General features: G+C 55.6%; 1 protein-coding gene across 3 annotated transcripts; it reads left to right on the top strand.

Annotated features, from left to right (window-relative positions):
- Positions 1–351: 351 nt before the first annotated feature.
- Positions 352–19,121, top strand: GNA15 (G protein subunit alpha 15). 3 transcript variants are annotated; one of them, XM_032466001.1, is made up of 8 exons: positions 3,033–3,054; positions 4,540–4,677; positions 7,646–7,830; positions 11,440–11,594; positions 12,303–12,431; positions 14,704–14,833; positions 16,028–16,181; positions 18,159–19,121. In XM_032466001.1, exons 1-8 carry the CDS (start codon positions 3,048–3,050, stop codon positions 18,383–18,385), a joined length of 1,125 nt encoding a protein of 374 aa, XP_032321892.1. In that variant the 5' UTR covers positions 3,033–3,047; the 3' UTR covers positions 18,386–19,121. The 3 variants fall into 3 exon arrangements, with proteins under 3 accessions (XP_032321893.1, XP_032321891.1, XP_032321892.1); XM_032466002.1 differs by lacking the exons at positions 3,033–3,054; positions 4,540–4,677; positions 18,159–19,121 and adding exons at positions 352–866; positions 17,074–17,244; XM_032466000.1 differs by lacking the exons at positions 3,033–3,054; positions 4,540–4,677 and adding an exon at positions 354–866.
- Positions 19,122–20,191: the final 1,070 nt, after the last annotated feature.

Raw genomic sequence — 20,191 nt, 5'->3', positions numbered from 1 at the left:
CAGAATGCCTGGCACACAGTAGGCGCTTGGTAAATATTTGCAGGAGTCCCAGAGCTGCCTGCTCCTCGGGTGGCAGAAGGCCCCCTGGGGAGGTGGCCGAGTGGCTGTGCAGCCAGGACCACGAGGAGCCCTGGGTGCTGTGTGTGGGACTCCCTGCACAGAGCCAGTGAAGACAGTGGGTGCTGCTTGGCCTTGACTGTTCAAACAAACAAAAGGTCATTATTGATGTCCCGATGACTGCTTCTAATTGGCCCAGAGGAGGGGGAGCAGGGTGGGCCCCGGCCAGAGGCAGAGGCCGGGAGCTCGGGGCCCACCCCTTCCCCAGAATGAGGAAGGAGGCCGGCGGAGCCCAGGCTGCAGACAGGCCGCCGGCCGCCGCCGCGGGGCCTCGCCCGGTCCGCCGCCCCGCCCTCCCCGGGGGCGCGCACCGCGCCTCGGCGGCCGCCGACCTGTCGGGCCGGGCCGGGCAGGTCTGGAGATGGGCGGGGAGCCCTGAGCCGGCGCCGTCCCTGCTGCTGCTGCTCCTGCTCCCGAGCAGGGCCGCCGGGCCCGCAGAGGCCGGGAAGCCGCGGGGTTCCTGGGGCTGGGACGCCCCCACGACGACGGCGGCCCTCGGGCCGGCTGCCGGGAGCCCTCCCCGGAGCGGGCCGGCCGGGTGCCCTCGGGGCGGGGGCCATGCGGGCTGGCGCCGCCCTCTGAGGCCCGCACCGAGGCCCGCACCATGGCCCGCGCCCTGACCTGGAGCTGCTGCCGCTGGTGCCTGACCGAGGACGAGAAGACGGCGGCCCGGATCGACCAGGAGATCAACAAGATCCTCCTGGAGCAGAAGAAGCGGGACCGCGGGGAGCTGAAGCTGCTGCTGCTCGGTGAGTGCGGCCTGCCCACCCCCGCTCCTCCCGTCCCACAGCCTGCTAGCCCACTTTCTGGATGAGTAGACTGAGGCCCACTTCCTGGTCCCAAGGGGTGAGCTGTGGGCCTGCGCCCCAGCCCGGCCACCTCCCGGGGATCTGCAGGAGCAGAGGTGGCCCGGCCTGGTGGCTCGGCTCCTGTCCCGCCCGCCTGGCCCGCCCTACCGTGACTCCCACATCACAGGAAGGGACTGAGCTCAGGTCTGCATCTGCCGAGCCCCTGCCCCAACCCCAGCCCCTGCCTCGCCCACCGTCCCACCCCAGAGGGCCCGGGACCCTCCCATCCCTCTTGAGGGCTTGACCTGAGTTTGTTCTGGTGGTTTATCAGCACGAGTCCTGTCTGCGGAGCATTGCCCAGTGCCTCGGATCAATCCACTGATTGATTGTTTCATTCAATCACCCATTGATTCATTCATTTAGGATGTGCTGAGTGATTCCTTGGGGCAAAGTAGCAGAGGAGATGGACCGTGTCTCTGCCTCTGGCGACCCCAGCTTCTGTGGAGGGAGGCAGACGTTGAGCCCGTAAACTAAAAAGCAGATCAAATCATCTCTGCAGCAAGAACTGGGAGGAAAACAGGACACAGTCGGGGGAGGGGTACTCGGGGGCGGTGGATGGGAAGGTTGTGACCTCTGAGACCTCGCGTCTTGTCGCCCGCCTGTGCCCAGTCCCCCAGCCACCTTGTCCTGAGTTTGGCCCCACTGCCTAACCCCAGGGACGCTGGCTTTGGAGGGTCTCCGGGGACTGCCCCAGCCCTGGAAGGTCCCGGGTGTCCTGAAGTCCCATGTGCCGGTCCAGATGGCCCCAGGCCCATGGTCTGGGCCCCCGCCCTCTCTCTTCTTGAGCTCAGCGGGAGGAGGAGCCCTGCGAGGTGGAGCGAGGCCAGGGCGGGGGGCTCGGGCCCTCAACAAAGCCGTCGGAGCCTGGAAGGCTTTCACTGGGAATTTAATTTCTTTAAACTATTGAAGATGCTAATCTCTATTCACTTTCTGTGATGGGTAGGCTATTGTTAACTTAATCATGCATAGGACATGTTATTCGTATTTTTTTAAATAAATAGGGCTGTTTAGGGTATTTTTTCTCAAGTGAGCTTTGGTTATCGTTACTGTCCGAAGACCGTGTCGGTTTCTTCGGCACTGCCGAGTTTACGGACACAGAGCTGCCTGTAACGTTGCCTTCTCGTCCTCTCGTGTCTGTGGGATCCACAGTGATGTCCCCTCTTTATGCGCTGGCTCCGCCCCCTTTCTCTGACCCTTCCTGGCACATCTCAGGTTCCTGGAGCCGCACCTCAGGGCCTTTGCCACTCTCCCTGCCAAGGGCTCTCAGCATCCCCCAAGGCTTGATACAGCCGGCGGTCCCAGCTGGTCTCAGGTGACACTTGAGAGTGCCACCTCCTCAGAGAAGGCTTCCCTGAGTTCCTTGGCTGCAGAGTCAGCCCCGTCCTCCTTCCTTGGCCAGCTCTGCCTGCACAGCACTCACTCGCTGACTCTCTCTCAGGTGTTTCCTTGTCTGCCGCGCCAGTTACGCAGCAAGCAGGGGTTGCGTGCTTTGTAAGCGAATGAATGAATCCTGTTCCGGGGGTGATTTTCCCCAGAGCCGTGCCGTATCTCCCCCACACTCTCTGCCCATCGCGCAGCCAGCCCCGAGCCAGGAGGCCCCTCCTGGGTGGGGGAGGGGCGGGGTGGAGGTCGTCCACGGGCCCGGGTGCCCAGGGCCGCCCTGTGGACAGCCCTGTGGACCGTGGCTCGGCCACCCCTATCCCTGCACTGAGGGCCACTCCACACTTGCCCCCCTTCTTAAAAACAGGAATTGAATCCAAAAGTTATTTTTTTTCTGGGAGGTGGCTGATTCTTTTGAGGAAGAAGGCCAAGGGGCGGGGGAGGGGGGTCTGTCCCTGACAGGAAGCAGTCACCACGTGGAGAAGGGGGAAGAGTCAGAATAAAGCAATTCAGGGAGCCAGCTCTGTCCGTTCTACTTGAGGTAGGAACTACTCCTATCCCCAGGTAGGGAACCCGAAGCCCAGAGAGATCAAGCGGCTCGCCCAAGGTCACACAGCTAGGGTCAGAACCTAGAATTCCGATTCCGAAGTCCGTGCGCTTTGCCTGGTGAATGCACCTGGGGAGAGAAGTCACCGAGCTCTGATGACAGGTGAGGAAACTGAGGACCAGGGAGGCGGCAGGAGTGGTCTGGGGTCTACAGCCAATCTTGAGGCAGAGCTGGGCATGGAAGCTAAGCTGCCTGCTCTTTGGCTGCCCAGACATGGCTCTCTGTGCCCCTGTGGCTCTGTTTCCTGGGGCTGGATGGTAGGGCTGGGGCTGCCACCCCCCGTGGAAGGAGCCACACAGCATCTCGTGACGCCCAGGGCTTGGCATGGCTCCTGGCCTCTGGAGTTCCCACTTCCTCACCCTTCCCCAGGAGGAAGCAATCACTTCCCGTCTGGGCTATGAGGCTGTGTCAGGTGGGGACAGCTCTGCCCGCAGCCCCCAGCCCCAACTGCGGGGTTTCCCGAAGCAGACAGGGAGTAGGGGGGCAGACAGAGAGATTCCTGAATCCTCGGAGGCCCCGGGAGAGTCATGGCCGCACAGGTGGAGTTTTTCAGATTTCAGGTGGTGACCCGTCATTCGTGAGTCACGAAATCCATGTTTGGGGTGGTGACCAGGATTTTTTTTTTCCTTTAATGAAACAGAAGAGAAAAAAAAAAAAAATCAGTGCATCGCAACAAAATGAACTGTTGCTTGGTGAGAACTTTGCTTGATCTCCATCCTTGGATGGGGTCCACCCAGAGGGAGGTCACAAAATGCAGTCCCTTGCCGTAGGTCTCCACACCATCTCGGCAGCATCAGAGGAAACATCGAGCCTCCGAGGGTCCGTAGAGACCTCACGTCGACTGATATCTTGATGAGACCTGACTCAGCCAACTGGCCACATCCTAGTTTGTTGGCGAAGGACCCATATGAGCTTGTGTTTACTCCTTTGCTAACTCCAATAGCTGTGTGACCGTGGGAAAGTCACTTCACCTCTCTGAGCCCCCACAGCTCCTCTGGGGATGGGAAAACAGTGGGAATCTTTGTGAGGACTGACCGAGGTCATGCACAGAGGACCTTGGCCCAGGGCTTGACAGATGCCAAGAGTTAAATCATGCTTGCACGACGACAGCCGCAGTGATGGTGATGATTCAGGCAGCGCGTGGGGGAACTTCCGGGTGATCATTTAAAACCCCGTGAGCTCTGGACTCAGACAGAACTGGGTTTGAGTCCCAGTTGGGTCACTCACCAGCTGCATGATGCAACTACTCTGGGACTCAGTCTCCCCACATGGAAAGGGGGGCCAAGGGCTGGTGTGTGTGGAGCCCCCAGCACGCTGGCGTCACTACCACCCGTGCCACCTCCAAATCGCAGACATGCCAGAGACGAGCCATCTCCCCAGATTTCTCAGGGGGAGGCGAGGCTGTGGGTTTGTCTCGCTGGCTGATATTTAGACGTTCCACGGCAGGGCTGTTCAGTGAGCTTATCCCAGGAACCCCGGGAGCTGGGACACACGCGGCTCCACACTGAGGAGTTTCAGATGGTGGCTCCGTGGGGGTGGGTTTTGTTTGTTTGTTTTAGGACGCTTTTTATTTTGGAAGCATTTTAGATGTACAGAGACGAGGCAGAGGCGGTACAGAGAGCTCGCGCCGACTCTCAGACACCTTCCTCTCGTGGTACGTCTTGCACGACCCGTGTGCTGGTCCCGGCTCAGATGTCCCCGCAGGAGCCCTGGCGCTCCGTTTCCGTGAGTGAAGCTCCAGACCTCAGGGTGCCCCGGTGTTCCCACTCAGGCCTTTTTCTGCTCCACGACCCATCAGCATCTCACACTGCGTTTCAGGGGCCCCCACCCTTTCTTAACTTCGTTTTGAAGCACTTTCAGAATTACAGAAACGTTGCGGCCAAGTTCTTCCACAAGCGTCAGCGTTTTACCACGTGCCCTGTATCCCCCCTAAACAGATGTATAGGTTAGATACACACACACAGGTGTGCTCTGTGAGTATATGTGTATATACTTTTTTTTTTAGTTTATTTTCGGGGGGATAATTTGGTTTATTTATTTAACTTTTTTTCTTTTAAGCGGAGGTGCTGGGGCTGGAGCCCGGGACCTCGTGCACGCTAAGTGCGTGCTCTCCCACTGAGCTCCACCCGCCCCCTTGTGCATACTTTTTAAAGATACAGTATTGTATTAGTTTCAGGTGGGCAGTGAAGTGATTCAGTTACACACACACGTACACAGATATGGAGATTCTTTTTCGTTATAGGTTATTATAAGACGTTAAAATACAGTTCCCTGTACCAGGCAGTAGGAGCTTGTTGTTTATCTATTTTGTATATAGTAGTGGGTATTTGTTAATCCCAAACTCCTAATTTATCCTCCCCGCACTTTCCCCTTGGGTAACCATAAGTTTGTTTTCTAGGTCTGTGGGTCTGTTTCTGTTTGTAAATAGGTTCTTTCGTGTCATTTTTTTAGATTCCACAGATACGTGATATTATATACTTGTCTTTCTCTGCCTGACTTACTTCACTTAGTATGATCATCTCCAGGTCCATCTATGTTGCAGCAAATGGCATGATTTCATTCTTTTTTTATGGCTAAGACTTATGATTTGCGTAAGTAAAGCTTATAATTTACACCATGGATAATCATACCCACAATTCATGTGCTGTGTATTTGCATATTTAACACATACATATTCATTTTTTTCTGAAACATTGGTGAGTAAAGTTGCGGCCCTGACATTTTTTTGCCCCTAAATAGTGGGGTTTGGTCCCCCTAAAAAACAAAGACCCCCCCCCCCCAGGATGGTGGTCCAGAGCCTGAGGCAGCCCTGTCACTGTCACGTCCCGCCAGCTTCCCCAGCATCCCCACGAATGTTCTTTAGGGAAAGAAAAAAGCGACTGTTTTTCTTGGACCTCCAGTGCAGACGTGCTGGGGGTGGAGGGACAGGGGCCCCCAGGGCGGTACCAGCAAGCACCTCTCTTCCCTCCACTCCCACATGCCCCCCACCTCCCTGCCACGCTCCCTCTCCTCCTGGTTCCTCCTTCTGGCCCCAGCCGGGCCACCCCTTCCTTTTTTGCTTCTGGTCCCAGCTCCTCCTACACCAGTCCCCCCTCCCGCCCCCGGAAGGAGCCCATGCAGGGTCGCGGGGAGCCGTCAGGGGGACGGGATGTTGGAGGAGCCCTCTGGCCCCGCACCTACTGCCAGGCTATCGTGCCCGGTTCACAGATAAGAAAACAGAGGCTCAGAGAGGGAGCTACTGGAGCTCAGACAGTAGGGAGCCCCGCCTTGCTCTTTCCGTTCCTGGCCTTGGGCTCTCGAAGGTTCGAGTGTTATTATCACGCCAGCGGACGTGCGACCCGGATGGTCCCACAGTGCCCTGCACTCAGAAGGGCCCTATGGTTTCATCCTACGCTGGGCCCTGTAAATTCTGTAGATGACCCTGCAAGGACCCCTCTCCTCACTATGGTCCGTCAACAGGTCGTGTGGATTCTGTCTCCCCAGTGTCTTGTGCATATGATCCCTTCTCTCCAGCTCCACCCCGCTGCCTGGACCAGCGGGTCCCATGTGGCCCGGCACCGACATTCCGTCCTACCCGCAGCGGCCACCAGGGGGCGCCTGTGAGCACCTTAGTCAGGCCCCGCCCCTCCTCTGCCCACGCCCTCCAGGGCTCCACCTCCCTGGGGTCAAAGCCCACATCCTCCCCGCGGCCCACAAGGCCCTGCACCACCCAACCTGTCCCCTCCCTGCCCTCACCTCCTCCCTTTCTCCCCTCGCTAACTCTGCTCCAGACATACCAACTTCCTCAACATCCCTCCAACACACCGGGCACAGTCGTGCCCCAGGGCCTTTGAGCATGCTGTGCCCAACGCCTGGTATGCTTTTCCAGAGCAACCTTCCTAGCCTTCAGACCTCAACCCCAAAGTCACCTCCACCGAGAAGCATTCCGTGACACTTCGCTGTAGTAGCCACTTAACCACTCTTGACGTGTCCACCTGTATTTCCTTCATCAAACTTTCTCTGCCTGGAATTATTATAGCAAATAATAATAATAATAATGGCAATTATAATTATGGCAAATAAGACTGTTGCTAGTAATAGTGAACCCTGACGCCGCCCAGGCATGCTCTCAGCCAGGGCTCCACGGACCTCCTGCAAAGGGCCAGGCGGGAAGCATCTCCGGCTTGGCAGGCCCGGGGCTCTCTGACCCTCAGCTCTCTGCTGCGGGCGCCAGCCCCAGACAACCTGCGCACAGACAGGCGCGGCCCTGTGCTGGTAAACCTTTACTAACGGGCCCGGAACCCCGAATTTCAGGTGCTTTTCATATGTCACCGAATGGTGTTCTTTGGATTTCTCTCAGCCGTTAAAAAATGTAAAAACTATCACCATTGAAAATAGGTAACAACTGTAACAGTGGAAATTACTTGAAATGTAAAAACCACGCAAACGGTGAAAGCTCCCGGTCAGGCAAGAAGAGGCGGCTCCTCGGCGGCGGCGGTTGGCCGGCAGCCCTGCGGGCGCCCTGCGCTGAGCCGGTTTACCCCTCAGGCCCCCCGGCGGGCAGCGGTCCTGCGAACCGCGGTTTACGGGCGGGGACCCGGAGGCGCAGAGCCGTGAAGGCGCTCGCCCAGCGTCTCCGCGGCGGGGCTGGAACCCCGGAGGGCGCGGGTGGCCGGGCCCCCGCAGAGCTGAGCCGCCCGCGGCGTCTCCCCAGGCCCCGGCGAGAGCGGGAAGAGCACGTTCATCAAGCAGATGCGGATCATCCACGGGGCGGGCTACTCGGAGGAGGACCGCAAGAGCTTCCGGCCCCTCGTCTACCAGAACATCTTCGTGTCCATGCGGGCCATGATCGAGGCCATGGACAGGCTGCAGATCCCCTACAGCCGGCCGGAGAGCGAGGTGAGCCGCCCGGGGCCTCGCCACGTGTGTGCCATGCCGGGAGGGGTCCCTTGGGTCTTCAGGGTTGGAGCCTATCCCCTCAGGTCCCCAGGTCCAAGCTGTGTCCCCTCGGACCCCCAGGGCAGAGCCATGTCCCCTTAGACCCCTGCATCCTTGTTAAGAACACCCCCCTGGAGATTTCCTGGGATTCCCCCCACGTGTCCTCCGTGGACCCCCAGGGCGCAGATGACTCTCCCTTGGACCCCTTATGCCTGATTGGAATCCTGAGTCAGCACCTGCTTCCTTCTAGAAATATTGATAGGGTGGGCTGGTTACTGAGTCCTGCTCCGCCTGCTGGGGGGAGGGGCTGCTCTGCAGACCCTGGGTCACATCACTCTTCTTTATTTTTTATTTTGGGGGGAGTTAATTAAGCTTATTTATTTTTAGAGGAGGTACTGGGGATTGAACCCAGGACCTTGTGCATGCTAAGTGTATGCTGTGTCCCTTGAGCTATTCCCTTCCCCCACTCTTCTTTTATATTTGTATTTTATTGTGTTAAGAATGCCCAACATGAGTTCTACCCTCTTAGCAAATTTTAGCTGCAGGACACAGTGTAAGTAACTGCAGGTACAGTGATGCTGGGCTCTGGAATATGTTCCTCTGAACGGAAACTTTATTCATAGCAACCTCCCAAGTCACACCCCCTCCATTCTACTCTGTGTCCGTGAACTTGCCTGCTCCAGGTGCCTCATGTAAGTGGGGTCATACAGCATTTGTCCTTCTGTGACTGGCTGATTTCACTGAACATGCTGTCTGCAGGGTTCACATGGTCTCCTTTGCAGAATTTCCTTCTTTTTTAAGACTGAATAATATTCCATATATATGTGTATATGCATATGTGTATCTGTATCACCTTTTCTTTATCTATTCATCCATGGATGGACATCTAGGCTGTGTCCACATCTTGGCTACTGTAAATAACGCTACAGTGTGATGGGGGTTCAGATATGTCTTCAGTTCTTTGGAATAAATACCCAGCATGGAATGGCTGGATCAGAGGATAGTTCTATTTTTCATTTGGGGGGGAACCGCCTCACTGTTTTCCACAGTGGCTGTGCTATTTTGCATTCCCCCCAACAGTGTGTGGGGGTTCCAATTTCTCCACATCTTTTTTTTTTTTTAATGTAACAACCATCCTAACAGGTGTGAGGTTGTAGCACCTTTTTTAAAATTGGAAAGCTTCTGATCTGTGATTCTGAGCTGGTCCAAGGAGCTTGGAAGAGCGATTAGAGGCTGACGGTACCTACCTCATAGGGCTGATGTAAGAATGTGATAAATTGAAAGTTCCTAAAATCTCAAAACAATGTCTGGAACATTGTATCGACTCAGTAAGTGTTAGCAGGTGGTAGGATCCTTTAATCCTCACAATGACCCGTTTCAGTTGACATCATCCCGTTTTATAGGCAAGAAGAAGGAGGCTTTAAGAGGTTAAGTAATTGGCTTGAGATTCACAGCATAAACCAAAAACGAAAGATAAGCACCCACTCTCTTAACCACCACCTTGGATACGCTGCCTGCCCAGGAGGCCCCTTCCCGAAGTCACTACCCACCCAAGGGTAACCCTGCCCCATCCCCTGTTGCCTGTTTTTGAACTTTTCATCCATGGAATTACACAGAATGTACGCCGTATCTGGCTTCTGCTGCTCCGCAGTCTGTCTGTAACCCCTCCGTCTTTTGGGGGCAGAGTTGTGATTTGCTTGTTTCCACTGTAAGAGTATGCCACAGTGTATTTCTTTATCCAATCTAATTGTGTTGGACATTTGGGTCATTGGCAAATGTATTTATGAAAATACATGCGTTTCCATAGGGTATTGACCTAGAAGTAGATTTGGATCATAAGGGATGTTTATGATCCACGTTAGTCAGAGACACCAAAAGTGTTTTCCTATTAGTTGTAGCAATAGGAACCACACCCCCAGCAGCCACACAGGAGGAGTTCCAGTTGCTCCACGTCCTTGTCAGCCCTTGGTGCTGTCTCACTTCTTTTTAGCCATTTCGGTGGGTCCTTTGCGGGATCCCATTGTGGTTTTGATCTGCATTTCTCTGATTCATGATGAGGTTGCACATCTTTTCATATGTATTTTTTTGACACTTGGATATTCTCTTTTGTGAAGCAACTGTTAACCTTGTGCCCAGTTTTTGGTTTGTTTTTGTTGTTTTTGCCTGTCTTAAAAAGTATTATCTGTCAGTTGTTTCCTTACTGATTTGTAGCAAATTCTTTGCACATTCTGAACATGAGGGCTTTATTAGCGGCATGTTTTGCAAATATTTTCTCCCCATCTGTACTTTGCAATTATCACTGTCGATGAATAGATGGTCTTAATTTTGATGAACTCCAATGTATTGATCTTTTCTGGCTAATTTTCCTTTTGTGGCCAGTTAAAGAAATGTCTTTCTACTGCAAAGTCTTGATGAAATTCTCTCTGACTCTTAGGAGCTTTATTGTTTCACACTTAGATTTATGTTCCACCTGGAATTGATTTTTGTGAAGGGTGTGAGGCAGGGATCAAGCCCTTATCTAGCTAGCTAGCTCGCTCGCTTTCTCTCTCTCTCTCTCTCTCTCTCTCTCTCTCTCTCCCTCCCTCCCTCCCTTCCTTCCTTCCTTTCCTACGTATATATTCAATCCTCCCAGCACCATTCGTTGAAAAACCATCCTTCGCCCACCACACTACAGGTTCACCTTTCTGGTAATTCAGGTGTCCAAATGTGCCTGGATTGCTTACTGTTCCGTAGGTCTATGTATCTACCATTGAGTGAGTATAGCTTCACATCAGTGATTGTAGCTTCCTAGTATAGGATTGAAATCTGCTAGTGTAAATCCTTCTACTTTGTTCTTTTCCAGAATTGCCTTGGTTACTCCAGGTCCCTCGCATTTCTCCATAAAGTTAGCAGTATTTTGTCAGTTTTCTCTCTCTCGCTCTCTCTCTCTCTCTCACACACACACACACACACACCTTTCTGGGAGTTTGGTTAGGATTGTGTTGAATCTGTAGATCAGTTGGATAGAGTTGACAGCTTAAAAATATTGAGCCTTCCAATCCATGAACACGGACTACGCCTGCAGCCTGTTAGACCTTTGACGCTTCCCTCAGCAGTGCTCTGCACGTGTCAGTGTAGAGAGCCTTCACATCTATCGTTGCAGTTATTCCTAGGCATTTTGATATCTTTTGGTGCTACCATAAATGTGATTTAAATTTTTAAATTGTCCATTATTTAGGGGTTATTTTATGGACACATTTGCTTTTTGTGTATTTATTTTGCATTCAGAGACCTTGTTAAATTCATTTGTTTATTCTAGACTATTTTGGATTTTCTACATATAGTTGCGTCACCTGTGAATAACCACAGTGTAACTTAAACCCTTTCCAAATCTAATGCCTTCCATTTATTTTTCCTGTTTTATTGCATTGGCTGCGCCTTCTGCTGCCCCTCGGGCCTGGCGGGTGCACCCCGCACCCCCACCCCCGCCCTCTGGGGACCGAAAGATGCCTGAACGAAAGGGGTCGGGGACGCCTGGAGGGCAGCCCGCCCATCAGGCTGCTCTGACACGCCCCAACCGTCCCTACCCAGCACCACGCCGACCTGGTCATGAGCCAGGACCCCTACAAAGTGACCACCTTCGAGAAGCGCTTCGCCGTGGCCATGCAGCGGCTGTGGAGCGACGCCGGCATCCGCGCCTGCTACGAGCGCCGGCGCGAGTTCCACCTGCTCGACTCGGCGGTGTAGTGAGTCCAGGGTCCGCGGGGACTGGCGCGGGGCCGGGTGCCGAGCAGCAGCCAGGGGAGACCCAGTCCCGGGGATGGGACCGGGCAGAGGGGCCCCAGGCTGGCCGGCTCCCGCCACGGGTGGAGGCGCCATGCTGTTGGGAACGGATGGCTGTGGGTGTTCTTGCCCTGGGTGAGGTCCTTCCTGGGGTGGCTGCTCCCCTGAGTGGCACAGCTCCTGGGGTGGCACTGTGCCTGGAGTGGTATCATTCCCGGGGTGACGCTGTTTCTGGGGTGATGTCCCTGGGGTGACCCCGCTTCTGGGTTGATGGCACCTCTGGGGTGACTGTTCTAGGGTGACACCGTTTCTGGGGGACCTGTTCGTCACCGCACAGGGACGCTGTCCTGGGCGTGACGTTGGGCATCTAGTGCTCGAGCCTGTCGCTGTCCTTGGGGCAGCGACGCACCTGGGATGACAGCTCTTCCAGGGTGACACCCCTCTCCAGTGAGACTGTTGGTGCGGTCATGCTGCTCCAAGAGTGAAGCTGCTTCTCCTCAATTCTCCCATGGCCTCAGGGTGGTGCTCCTGAGCCACCTGAGGACCCCAGAGATCTGGCCTCTCTGCGGGGGCTCTCCTGCCCCAGCAGGGTCCTCATGGGGCCCTGGGTGGGGGGTCTGAGAGGCAAAGGGAGGTTGCAAGGCTGGGACTGAGGGCTTCCGGCTTCACAGCTACCTGTCGAATCTGGAGCGCATCACAGAGGAGGGCTACATCCCCACAGCACAGGACGTGCTCCGCAGTCGCATGCCCACCACGGGCATCAATGAGTACTGCTTCTCCGTGCAGAAAACCAACCTGCGGTAAGCGCGTGTCGTGGTGGGTGGGGAAGGCTCCTTAGGAGGGGCAAAGGAGCTGGGGCACTGAAGGATGAGTAGGAGTTTCCTAGTCCCAGCCCCCAAGGGGCTGCCAGGCCGGAGGAGGCAAAGCTGGACATAGAGACCTCTTGCCCCCTATGTAGTCAAGATTGGGACCTGGAAAAGCCCAAACTGAGACCCCAGATCTCCAGGAGGGGAGGTTTTCCTGGTGCAAGGGATATTGGTACTAGGGCATTAAAGAATGAGTAGGAGTTCTCTAGTGCTGACCCTTGAGGGGGCCGTGGGAAGGAGGAGACAGAGACTAGGCGGTCAGGGCTGGACCAAAGGGATTGATTCAGGGCTGGGGAAGCTCAGAGGGTGATCCCTCTTGTGGTCAATGAGGGGATGAGTCTGGAGGTCAGGAGTCCCAGGAGGAGGCAGGAGCCATGGTTCAGGCAGGAAGGACTGGGAAGGGTCAGGGCAGTGGTCATGGGGATGGAAATGAAGGGATGGTGCAAGAATTGTTTCTGGTGTAGAATGGGTGGGACTGGATGAGCGTGGGAATTAGAACAGGGAGTCAGAAGTGACTCCCTATGAGTTTCCTGTCAGGGTGATGGCGTAGATGGTGGAGCCACTGTGGAGGCAGTGGTGTGGGAAGTGTTAAACAAGAGGAGGAAGTCACTTGGGGAAGGTTGGGTCTTGAGGGTCTGGGGCATCTGGGAGGTGGCTGGGTGCACACAGGCCTGAGCTGGAAGACAGAGATGCGCATGGCCGGTACAGCAAAGGATGGTCCAGGCAGAGCGATGGCCAGTGTCAAAGGCCAAGGAGACGTCAGGAAGAATACAGTGGGAGAGGCAACTTCTGGGCCTGGCAGTTTGAGAATCTTCAGTCACCCTAGCAAGATGACGGCGGGGAGCTGTGGAGGGCGCAGGGGGAGGCCTGAGACCCTCCAGTGATCAGCCCACCCGTGGTGCTTCTTTGTTTCCCTGAACACTGCCCCATCCTGTGCTGTTCTGGCCTGTGCAACAGTCCTTACTAGGACGATTCATATGATATTTCTGTTTGCACTGGGCCTCCTCCACTGGATGGAGAGCCCTGCAGAGTTAGGGGCTGAGTCTGATTCTCCTGCTTCACTAGTGATGACCAGCTGAAGGTCAGAAGTTTGTCAATGTGAGTGGATGGACAGGTGGATTGGTGGATGGGCAGATGGACAGACCAATGGGTGGATGGTTGGGGGGGGTGTAGTGTGTAAATGTGTGAATGAATGAAGAGGTAGATAGATAGGGTGCATAGATGGGCGGCTAGATGGACCAAAAGGTGGTGGGTGGGTGAGTATGTGGATGGATGAATGAACAGATGGGTGGGTGAGTTGGTAAAAGCTTAGGAGTGAAAGCAGTGTTTGGGGAAGTTTGCAGGGAGGGCTGGGCTGAGGAGGGGGTTTTCAGGTGGGGGAACTTGAGTATGTTCTTAGGCCGAAGGTGAGGATGCAGAGGAAGCAGACTCTGAGCCGGGAAGCTGGCAAGCAGCGTTCCCCACTAGCGCCTCGGCCTCCGGAGTGCCGCTCTCAGCCACAGCATCCCTTCCCCTTGGAGGCGGCGGCGGAGGCGGGAGGCCGGGAGAGGGCTGGGTTCCGGGAGCCAGGAGCCCCGTGTCACAGCAGGGCGCGTCTCTTCTTGCTCTGAGGCTTCTCTGGCACTTCCTGCAGCCGCCTGAGCGGTGGTCGCACCCCCAGGGAGATGACGTATGGTTTGTTATCGGCAGCGCACATTTCTGAGAAGAGAGGAGGGGCCCTCGCTGTGGTCCGTGGGGCGGAGGCGGGGCCCTGGCCCCGGCCACACAGCGTGGGGGTGGCCTTGTGCCCATTTATGTGGCTGCTGGACACTCTTGTGGCCAGCCGGACACAGCTGATGAGGAAACTGAGTTCTGGGGATGTTCTGCAATTTCCCCTAGAGTCACCTGGCCAGAGCCAGGGCAGGCTGCAGAGATGTCCACCCTGCTCTCCTCCACCATGTGGGAGAAATCAGGCAGCCCAGCACAGTAGAAGCTCAGGAAAGTCCCCTCTCCTCCCTGTGCCTCAGTTTCTTCATCTGTAAAATGGGTATAACCATGATACGTGCCCCATGAAGGGGGATGTGCTATGATGCCCAAGGTGGCTGGCACCTACTCTTACTGCTGTTAATGTTGATCATGGCACACCTCAGCCGTGACTGGGGTCTGGGGTACTTCATTGTGGGGTCCTGATTAGGCCTGAGCTCTGAAGGGCGGTGGTTCCTGGTAGGATCGTGGATGTTGGGGGCCAGAAGTCAGAACGCAAGAAGTGGATCCACTGTTTCGAGAACGTGATCGCCCTCATCTACCTGGCCTCACTGAGTGAATATGACCAGTGTCTGGAGGAGAACAACCAAGAGGTGAGAGGCCACCCCCTCCAATCTCTCCCTGCCCCCACCTTGGCCCGAGGACCTGCAGCTGAGCTGGAAGCCCCACCACCACCTTAAGTGGGCTTCTGTGTGTCTGGCATGGCTTTGAGCTCCACCATCCACTCTGGTGGGCAGACCACTGACCCCCAACACACAGATCCACAAGCATTTGTGTAGGCGGGACCCTGGGCGTGCGCGCGCGCACACACACACACACAGTGGGACACTCGAACCCCAAGCCCCATCCCCCCCCCGCCACCCCCGAAGCACAGTGCGAACTGCCCTGGGCATATGGGTCACACTGTGGGGACAGGGATGTTGCCCTGCTTTTATTCAGAACTAACTCTTCTCCTTTGTGTGACCTCATCTCCTAATTAACACCCGGCGTGAAGGCCGGGCCCATTATCACCTCTGACATGTGTACTTTTCAGGGTTGAGCTCTCACCCAGACAGTGTCAGGGTCCAAGAGTCTGACGTTATAATTTCGACTTTAAGACTGAATCAGACAGAATAAGTCTGAGGGCGCTCTGACACAGATCTGGCTCGAATCCAGCCATGTGAGATGTCCTAGTTTGCTAGGCCTGCTGTAACCAAGTACCACAATCTGGGAGGGGAACTGAAACAACAGAAGTTTTCGGAGGCCATAAGTTCAAGATCAAGGTGTCAGCAGGGCTGGTTCCTCCCAAGCCGGTGAAGGAGAATCTGTCCCCGGTTCTCTCAGCTTCTGGTGGCTGCTGGCAATCTTTGGTGTCCCTTGGCTTGGAGTCCCCAAGTGTCTACCCCATTTCTGCCTCCATCCTCACATGGCTGTCATTCTGGGTCCTAATTTCCCCTTTTTATAAGGACACTAGTCATTGGGCTTAGGGCCACCCTACTCCAGAGTGACCACTTCTTAACTAATTACATCTTCAAAGACCCTATTTCCAAAGAAGATCTCATTCTGAAGTTCCAGGTGTTCATGCATTTGAGGGGCACATTAGCCAAACTAGTACATTCTCTCCAAACCGTGTTGGGCATACACAGGCAGCTGGCCACAACCCCCCAGACCCGGCCGGGTGGGAACTGGGGAGGCTGAAGCTGCTGGATGCTGGGCTCACAGCCCCATCTCCACGGGGGGCGGGGAGGGCTCCTGTGCACCCAAGCTGGCCATCTGGATCAGTGACCTGTCTGTGTTCCCCAACCCAGAACCGAATGAAGGAGAGCCTGGCCCTGTTCGGCACGATCCTGGAACTGCCCTGGTTCAAAAGCACTTCCGTCATCCTCTTCCTCAACAAAACCGACATCCTGGAGGAGAAGATCCCCATGTCCCACCTGGCTACCTACTTCCCCAGTTTCCAGGGTGAGTGGTTCTAGAACCCGCGATACCCGTCCCTGCCCCAAAGCAGCTCCTCAGAGAGACACTGGTCCTGGCCCCACCCCAGCCCGGAGCCAGTGGATTTTCAGATGCAGTCAGACAGACCTCAGTTCCAGACCCATCTCCTTCCTCTGCCCAAGCTCTCTGAGTCTCAGCTCCCTCCTCTGTAGAATGGGGATAAAGTAACAGAAGCCGTCGTAGTTGATGCTGAAAACAGCAGAAAAAGTTTCCCTCACAATTCAGGAGACCAGAAGCCTGAACTCAAGGTGTCTGCAGGGCTGGTCCCTTCTGGAGGCTGCGAGGAAGGCTCTGTCCTGGGCCCTGTCCCAGCTGCTGGTGGTTGCCTGCAGTCCTCAGCATCCCTTGACCTGGAGATGAATCACTTCAGTCTTGGCCTCTGTAATCACACGGCCTGCTCTCTGTCTCTGATTGTCCCTCATTTTCTTATAAGGACACCAGTCATTGGATTAGGGCCCAACCGAACCTAGTATGACCTCATTTCAACTTAACCCATTACACAGACAAAAAAACCTATTTCCAAATAAGGTCCTATTCTGAGGTTCTGACTGGACATGGATTTGGGGGGACACGATTCACTGTAACACACAATCAACCATGGTAAATGAAACCCTTGGTGACATCACCTTGGGTGTGACCTCTGGCCTGTCAGAGCCCACGTGGCCAATCTCAGCCAATCTTACCCACAAGACTTGGGGGCTGGGTGACAGATGTCAACATCTTCCAGGATGGTGGCCTGGACACCCTCACTGCCTTCCCAGTGCCCTCCCTGGGCAGGACTGGGAGTGGGACTGTGGCTTGGAGAGTTTAGGAGCAGGGATAAAGTGGACAGACTTCAGAATAGTTTGTTTTCTTTCAGGTCAAAGGGACCCACATAAGTCGTCCTTTCTCTCAGCCACAGACACTGGGGCGCCCTTTGCTGACTTCTGACTCTCAGCCTTCCTCCTCTGTACTAAATAACATTCATGACAATAGTAATATACCCCAACAGCGAATACGTCCAATACTGCCGGAGGCATGCTCCGGTACAAGCGAGGACTTGTTTAATCCTCATTAAAAACCTTTGTGCAGTAGCATTCGTTCTTCTCAGCACTATAGAGACGGGGAAGCTGAGGCACAGAGTGGTACAGTCCTTTCCTAAAAGCCACACATCCAGTGAGTGGCAGAGACAGGATTCCACCCAGGTTGTCTGGAGTCGAAGCTGGCAGGCCTTCAGCACTCGGCTAACCTGCTTTTCTGAAAGACTGCTGGGTGCTCTCATGAAGTTTGCTGATCACTGAGCACAGAGCCCTCGGCGTGACTGTGTTGGATCACCACAGCTCTGGGAGGCCTGGGGCTGTTACGATCCTTACTTTACATATGAGGAAACTAAGGCTCACGGGGGTTAGTGGAGTAACATGCCAGGTGACCCAACCAGTGAGCAGCAGAGCCAGGTCTTGGGCTCCAGAAGCCCTGAACTCACATCATATAAGTGAAGGCGAGATGGTGGAGGGGAATCCCACATGTGTCTCAACAGGGCGGCCATCCCTCGCCTTCTCTTGGCCTCGGTTTCCCCATTTGCACCTCTCCAGGATGCCTTTCTTTGCAGTTTCAGGCTTCCGCCCCCCCCCCCCCCCAGCTGCAAGCCCAGCAGAGAATGAGGGTCTCCCTAACACAGTTGGGCCCAAAGTCCCAGAGACCAGTCTCATTGGGCCGTTCCAGGTCATGTGACCCACCTGAGCCCATCCTTGAGGCTCCTACTGGCTGGGCCTGGGTCGTGTGACCCGCCAGAAAGGCAAAAGATGGCGGCGGCCTGCAGGAACCCTGGCGGGTGGCCCCTGGGGTCCCTGCAGCCCTTATGTTGCCCACATCGGGTAGAGAGAGGGTCTCCAGAGCCAGCGTCGGTCCCAGGAGGGAGGGTCTCCCGCCTGCCCCGCGTGCCCTGACTGCCCACCCCTGCCCCAGGCCCGAAGCAGGATGCGGAGGCAGCCAAGAGGTTCATCCTGGACATGTACATCGGCATGTACGCCGGCTGCGTGGACGGCGCCGAGGGGAGCAGGAAGGGCCCGCGCTCCCGCCGCCTCTTCAGCCACTACACGTGCGCCACGGACACGCAGAACATCCGCAAGGTCTTCAAGGACGTGCGGGACTCGGTCCTGGCCCGCTACCTGGACGAGATCAACCTGCTGTGACCCAGACCCGCCGCCCGGGACTCGGACGCGCGCTTGGCAAGAGGGACCTGAGGGCGGGTGGGCGCTGAGCGGGCCGGCGCTCCGTGAGCCCGGGCGGCCCTTGTTGGCTCCAGCGCCGGGCCCAGGTGCCGGAAAGGCCATGACTGAGTCGGGGTGGAAGGTCGCCGCCGCCTGCTTCTCTGCCCCTCACCAGGACAGCCTCTGAATCCTCCTTCCCTTGACTCAGTTTACCTCCTTGGTGAGGGAGCGCGATGGCCATTTGGGAGGCCAGGGTGCAGGAAAAGGTGAAAAAAGCAGGAAATCGAGGACTCGGGTGGGTGGGGCTCTCTCAGGACCCCCACTTCCGGGCATGTCCCCTGTTGGGCAGGGGTCTAGGACCGTTTGGGGGCCTGATGCGCCAACCCCGGGACCATGCTGATGGTCGAGGACTCTGTCGCCCCCTGGCGGACAGGAGTGGGCATCCCAGTCTGAGGTCTGGGCAGCTCAGGGACTTCCGTTTTTTCAGGAAGAGGCGCCCTGGGGCTTGGGGGGGGGGGAACTGTCTCTTTCGGAGCCTCGTGGCTTGAAGTGTGTCCTGCCCCAGTCTGCAGACGAGGGAAACCGAGGCCCACGGGCGTCTCCCCTCCTTCCCAGGCCGGGGGCCGGGCGCGCTGCATCTTACAAGCTCTGTATTTATTCCCTCACCTTCTGCGGGGCCCTTTGCAGGGTGGACATTAAAGGAATGACATTCTGGAGACCTGCGATCTCTTAGGGGCATCCTATTTATCCCCTCTCCCCCTCACCCACCTGCATCCCCATGATCCTGTCTCAAGTCGCCTGTCCTGGGCAGGGTAGCAATATGGCGAAGGAAGGAAAAACTTCTGCTTGTTGTCCACCCACTTGTGCAGGGCAGGGTATCGAGCTGTGCAGGACTGCGTGCACTTTGAGCCAGGAAGTGGAGTCCAGCCTCTCCCCCGGCCCCGGGGACCTTTGAGCCGACCCTCTGGGGCTCCTCACCCCAAACCCCAGCCTCAGCCACCACCCACCTCTGATGAAGATGCTGATGACTCCACTTACTCCAGATCCTGGTCTCCTGCCATCCTCAGGGCAGCCCCTGGTGGCACAGCCCCATCACCCCATCCTACAAATGAGGAAACTGAGGCACAGAGAAACAACAATTTGTCTAAGGCCACACACCTGGGAGGTGGCAGAGCCAAGATTCAATTATTCATTTAACACTTTTTTAACTTTAAAAAAAATAAACTTTATAGGATAGTCAGAGGTTTCAGAAAAATTGTGAATACAGGGAGTTGCCATATAAAACCACCCTTGACTTCCTGAATTAGTATCTTACACTAATATGGTACTTTTTTTTTAATAGTTAATGAACCAATGTCAACACATTATTACCTGAAGTCCATCCTCTCTTCAGATTTCCTCTCTTCCCCTGAATGTCCTTTTTCTGCTCCAGGACCCCACATGACGTTTAGTTATCACATCTCCTGAGGCTTCCCTGGGCTGTGATGGTTTCTCAGACTGTCCGGGTTTTGACGACCTTGACAGTTTGGAGGATTTTGGGTCAGCTATCAGTTTACTCTCCCACGGCTGCTCTACCAAAGTGCCACCGATGGAGGGGCTTGAAAAAACCCACAAATGTAGTCTCTTACAGTTCTGGAGGCCAAGTGTGAGACTCAGGCGTCAGCAGCACCAAGTGCCCGCCGGAGGCTCTCGGGGAGGGCCCTTCCCTCCTCCTCCAGCTTCTGGGGCTCCCCGTGTCCCTTGGCTCGTGGCCGCATCCCCCCCAGTCTCTGCCTCTGTCTTCACGTG

Source organism: Camelus ferus, chromosome 22 (genome assembly GCF_009834535.1).
Source record: "Camelus ferus isolate YT-003-E chromosome 22, BCGSAC_Cfer_1.0, whole genome shotgun sequence".
Lineage (NCBI taxonomy): Eukaryota > Metazoa > Chordata > Mammalia > Artiodactyla > Camelidae > Camelus > Camelus ferus.
This window is presented reverse-complemented; position numbering and strand designations above follow the sequence as displayed.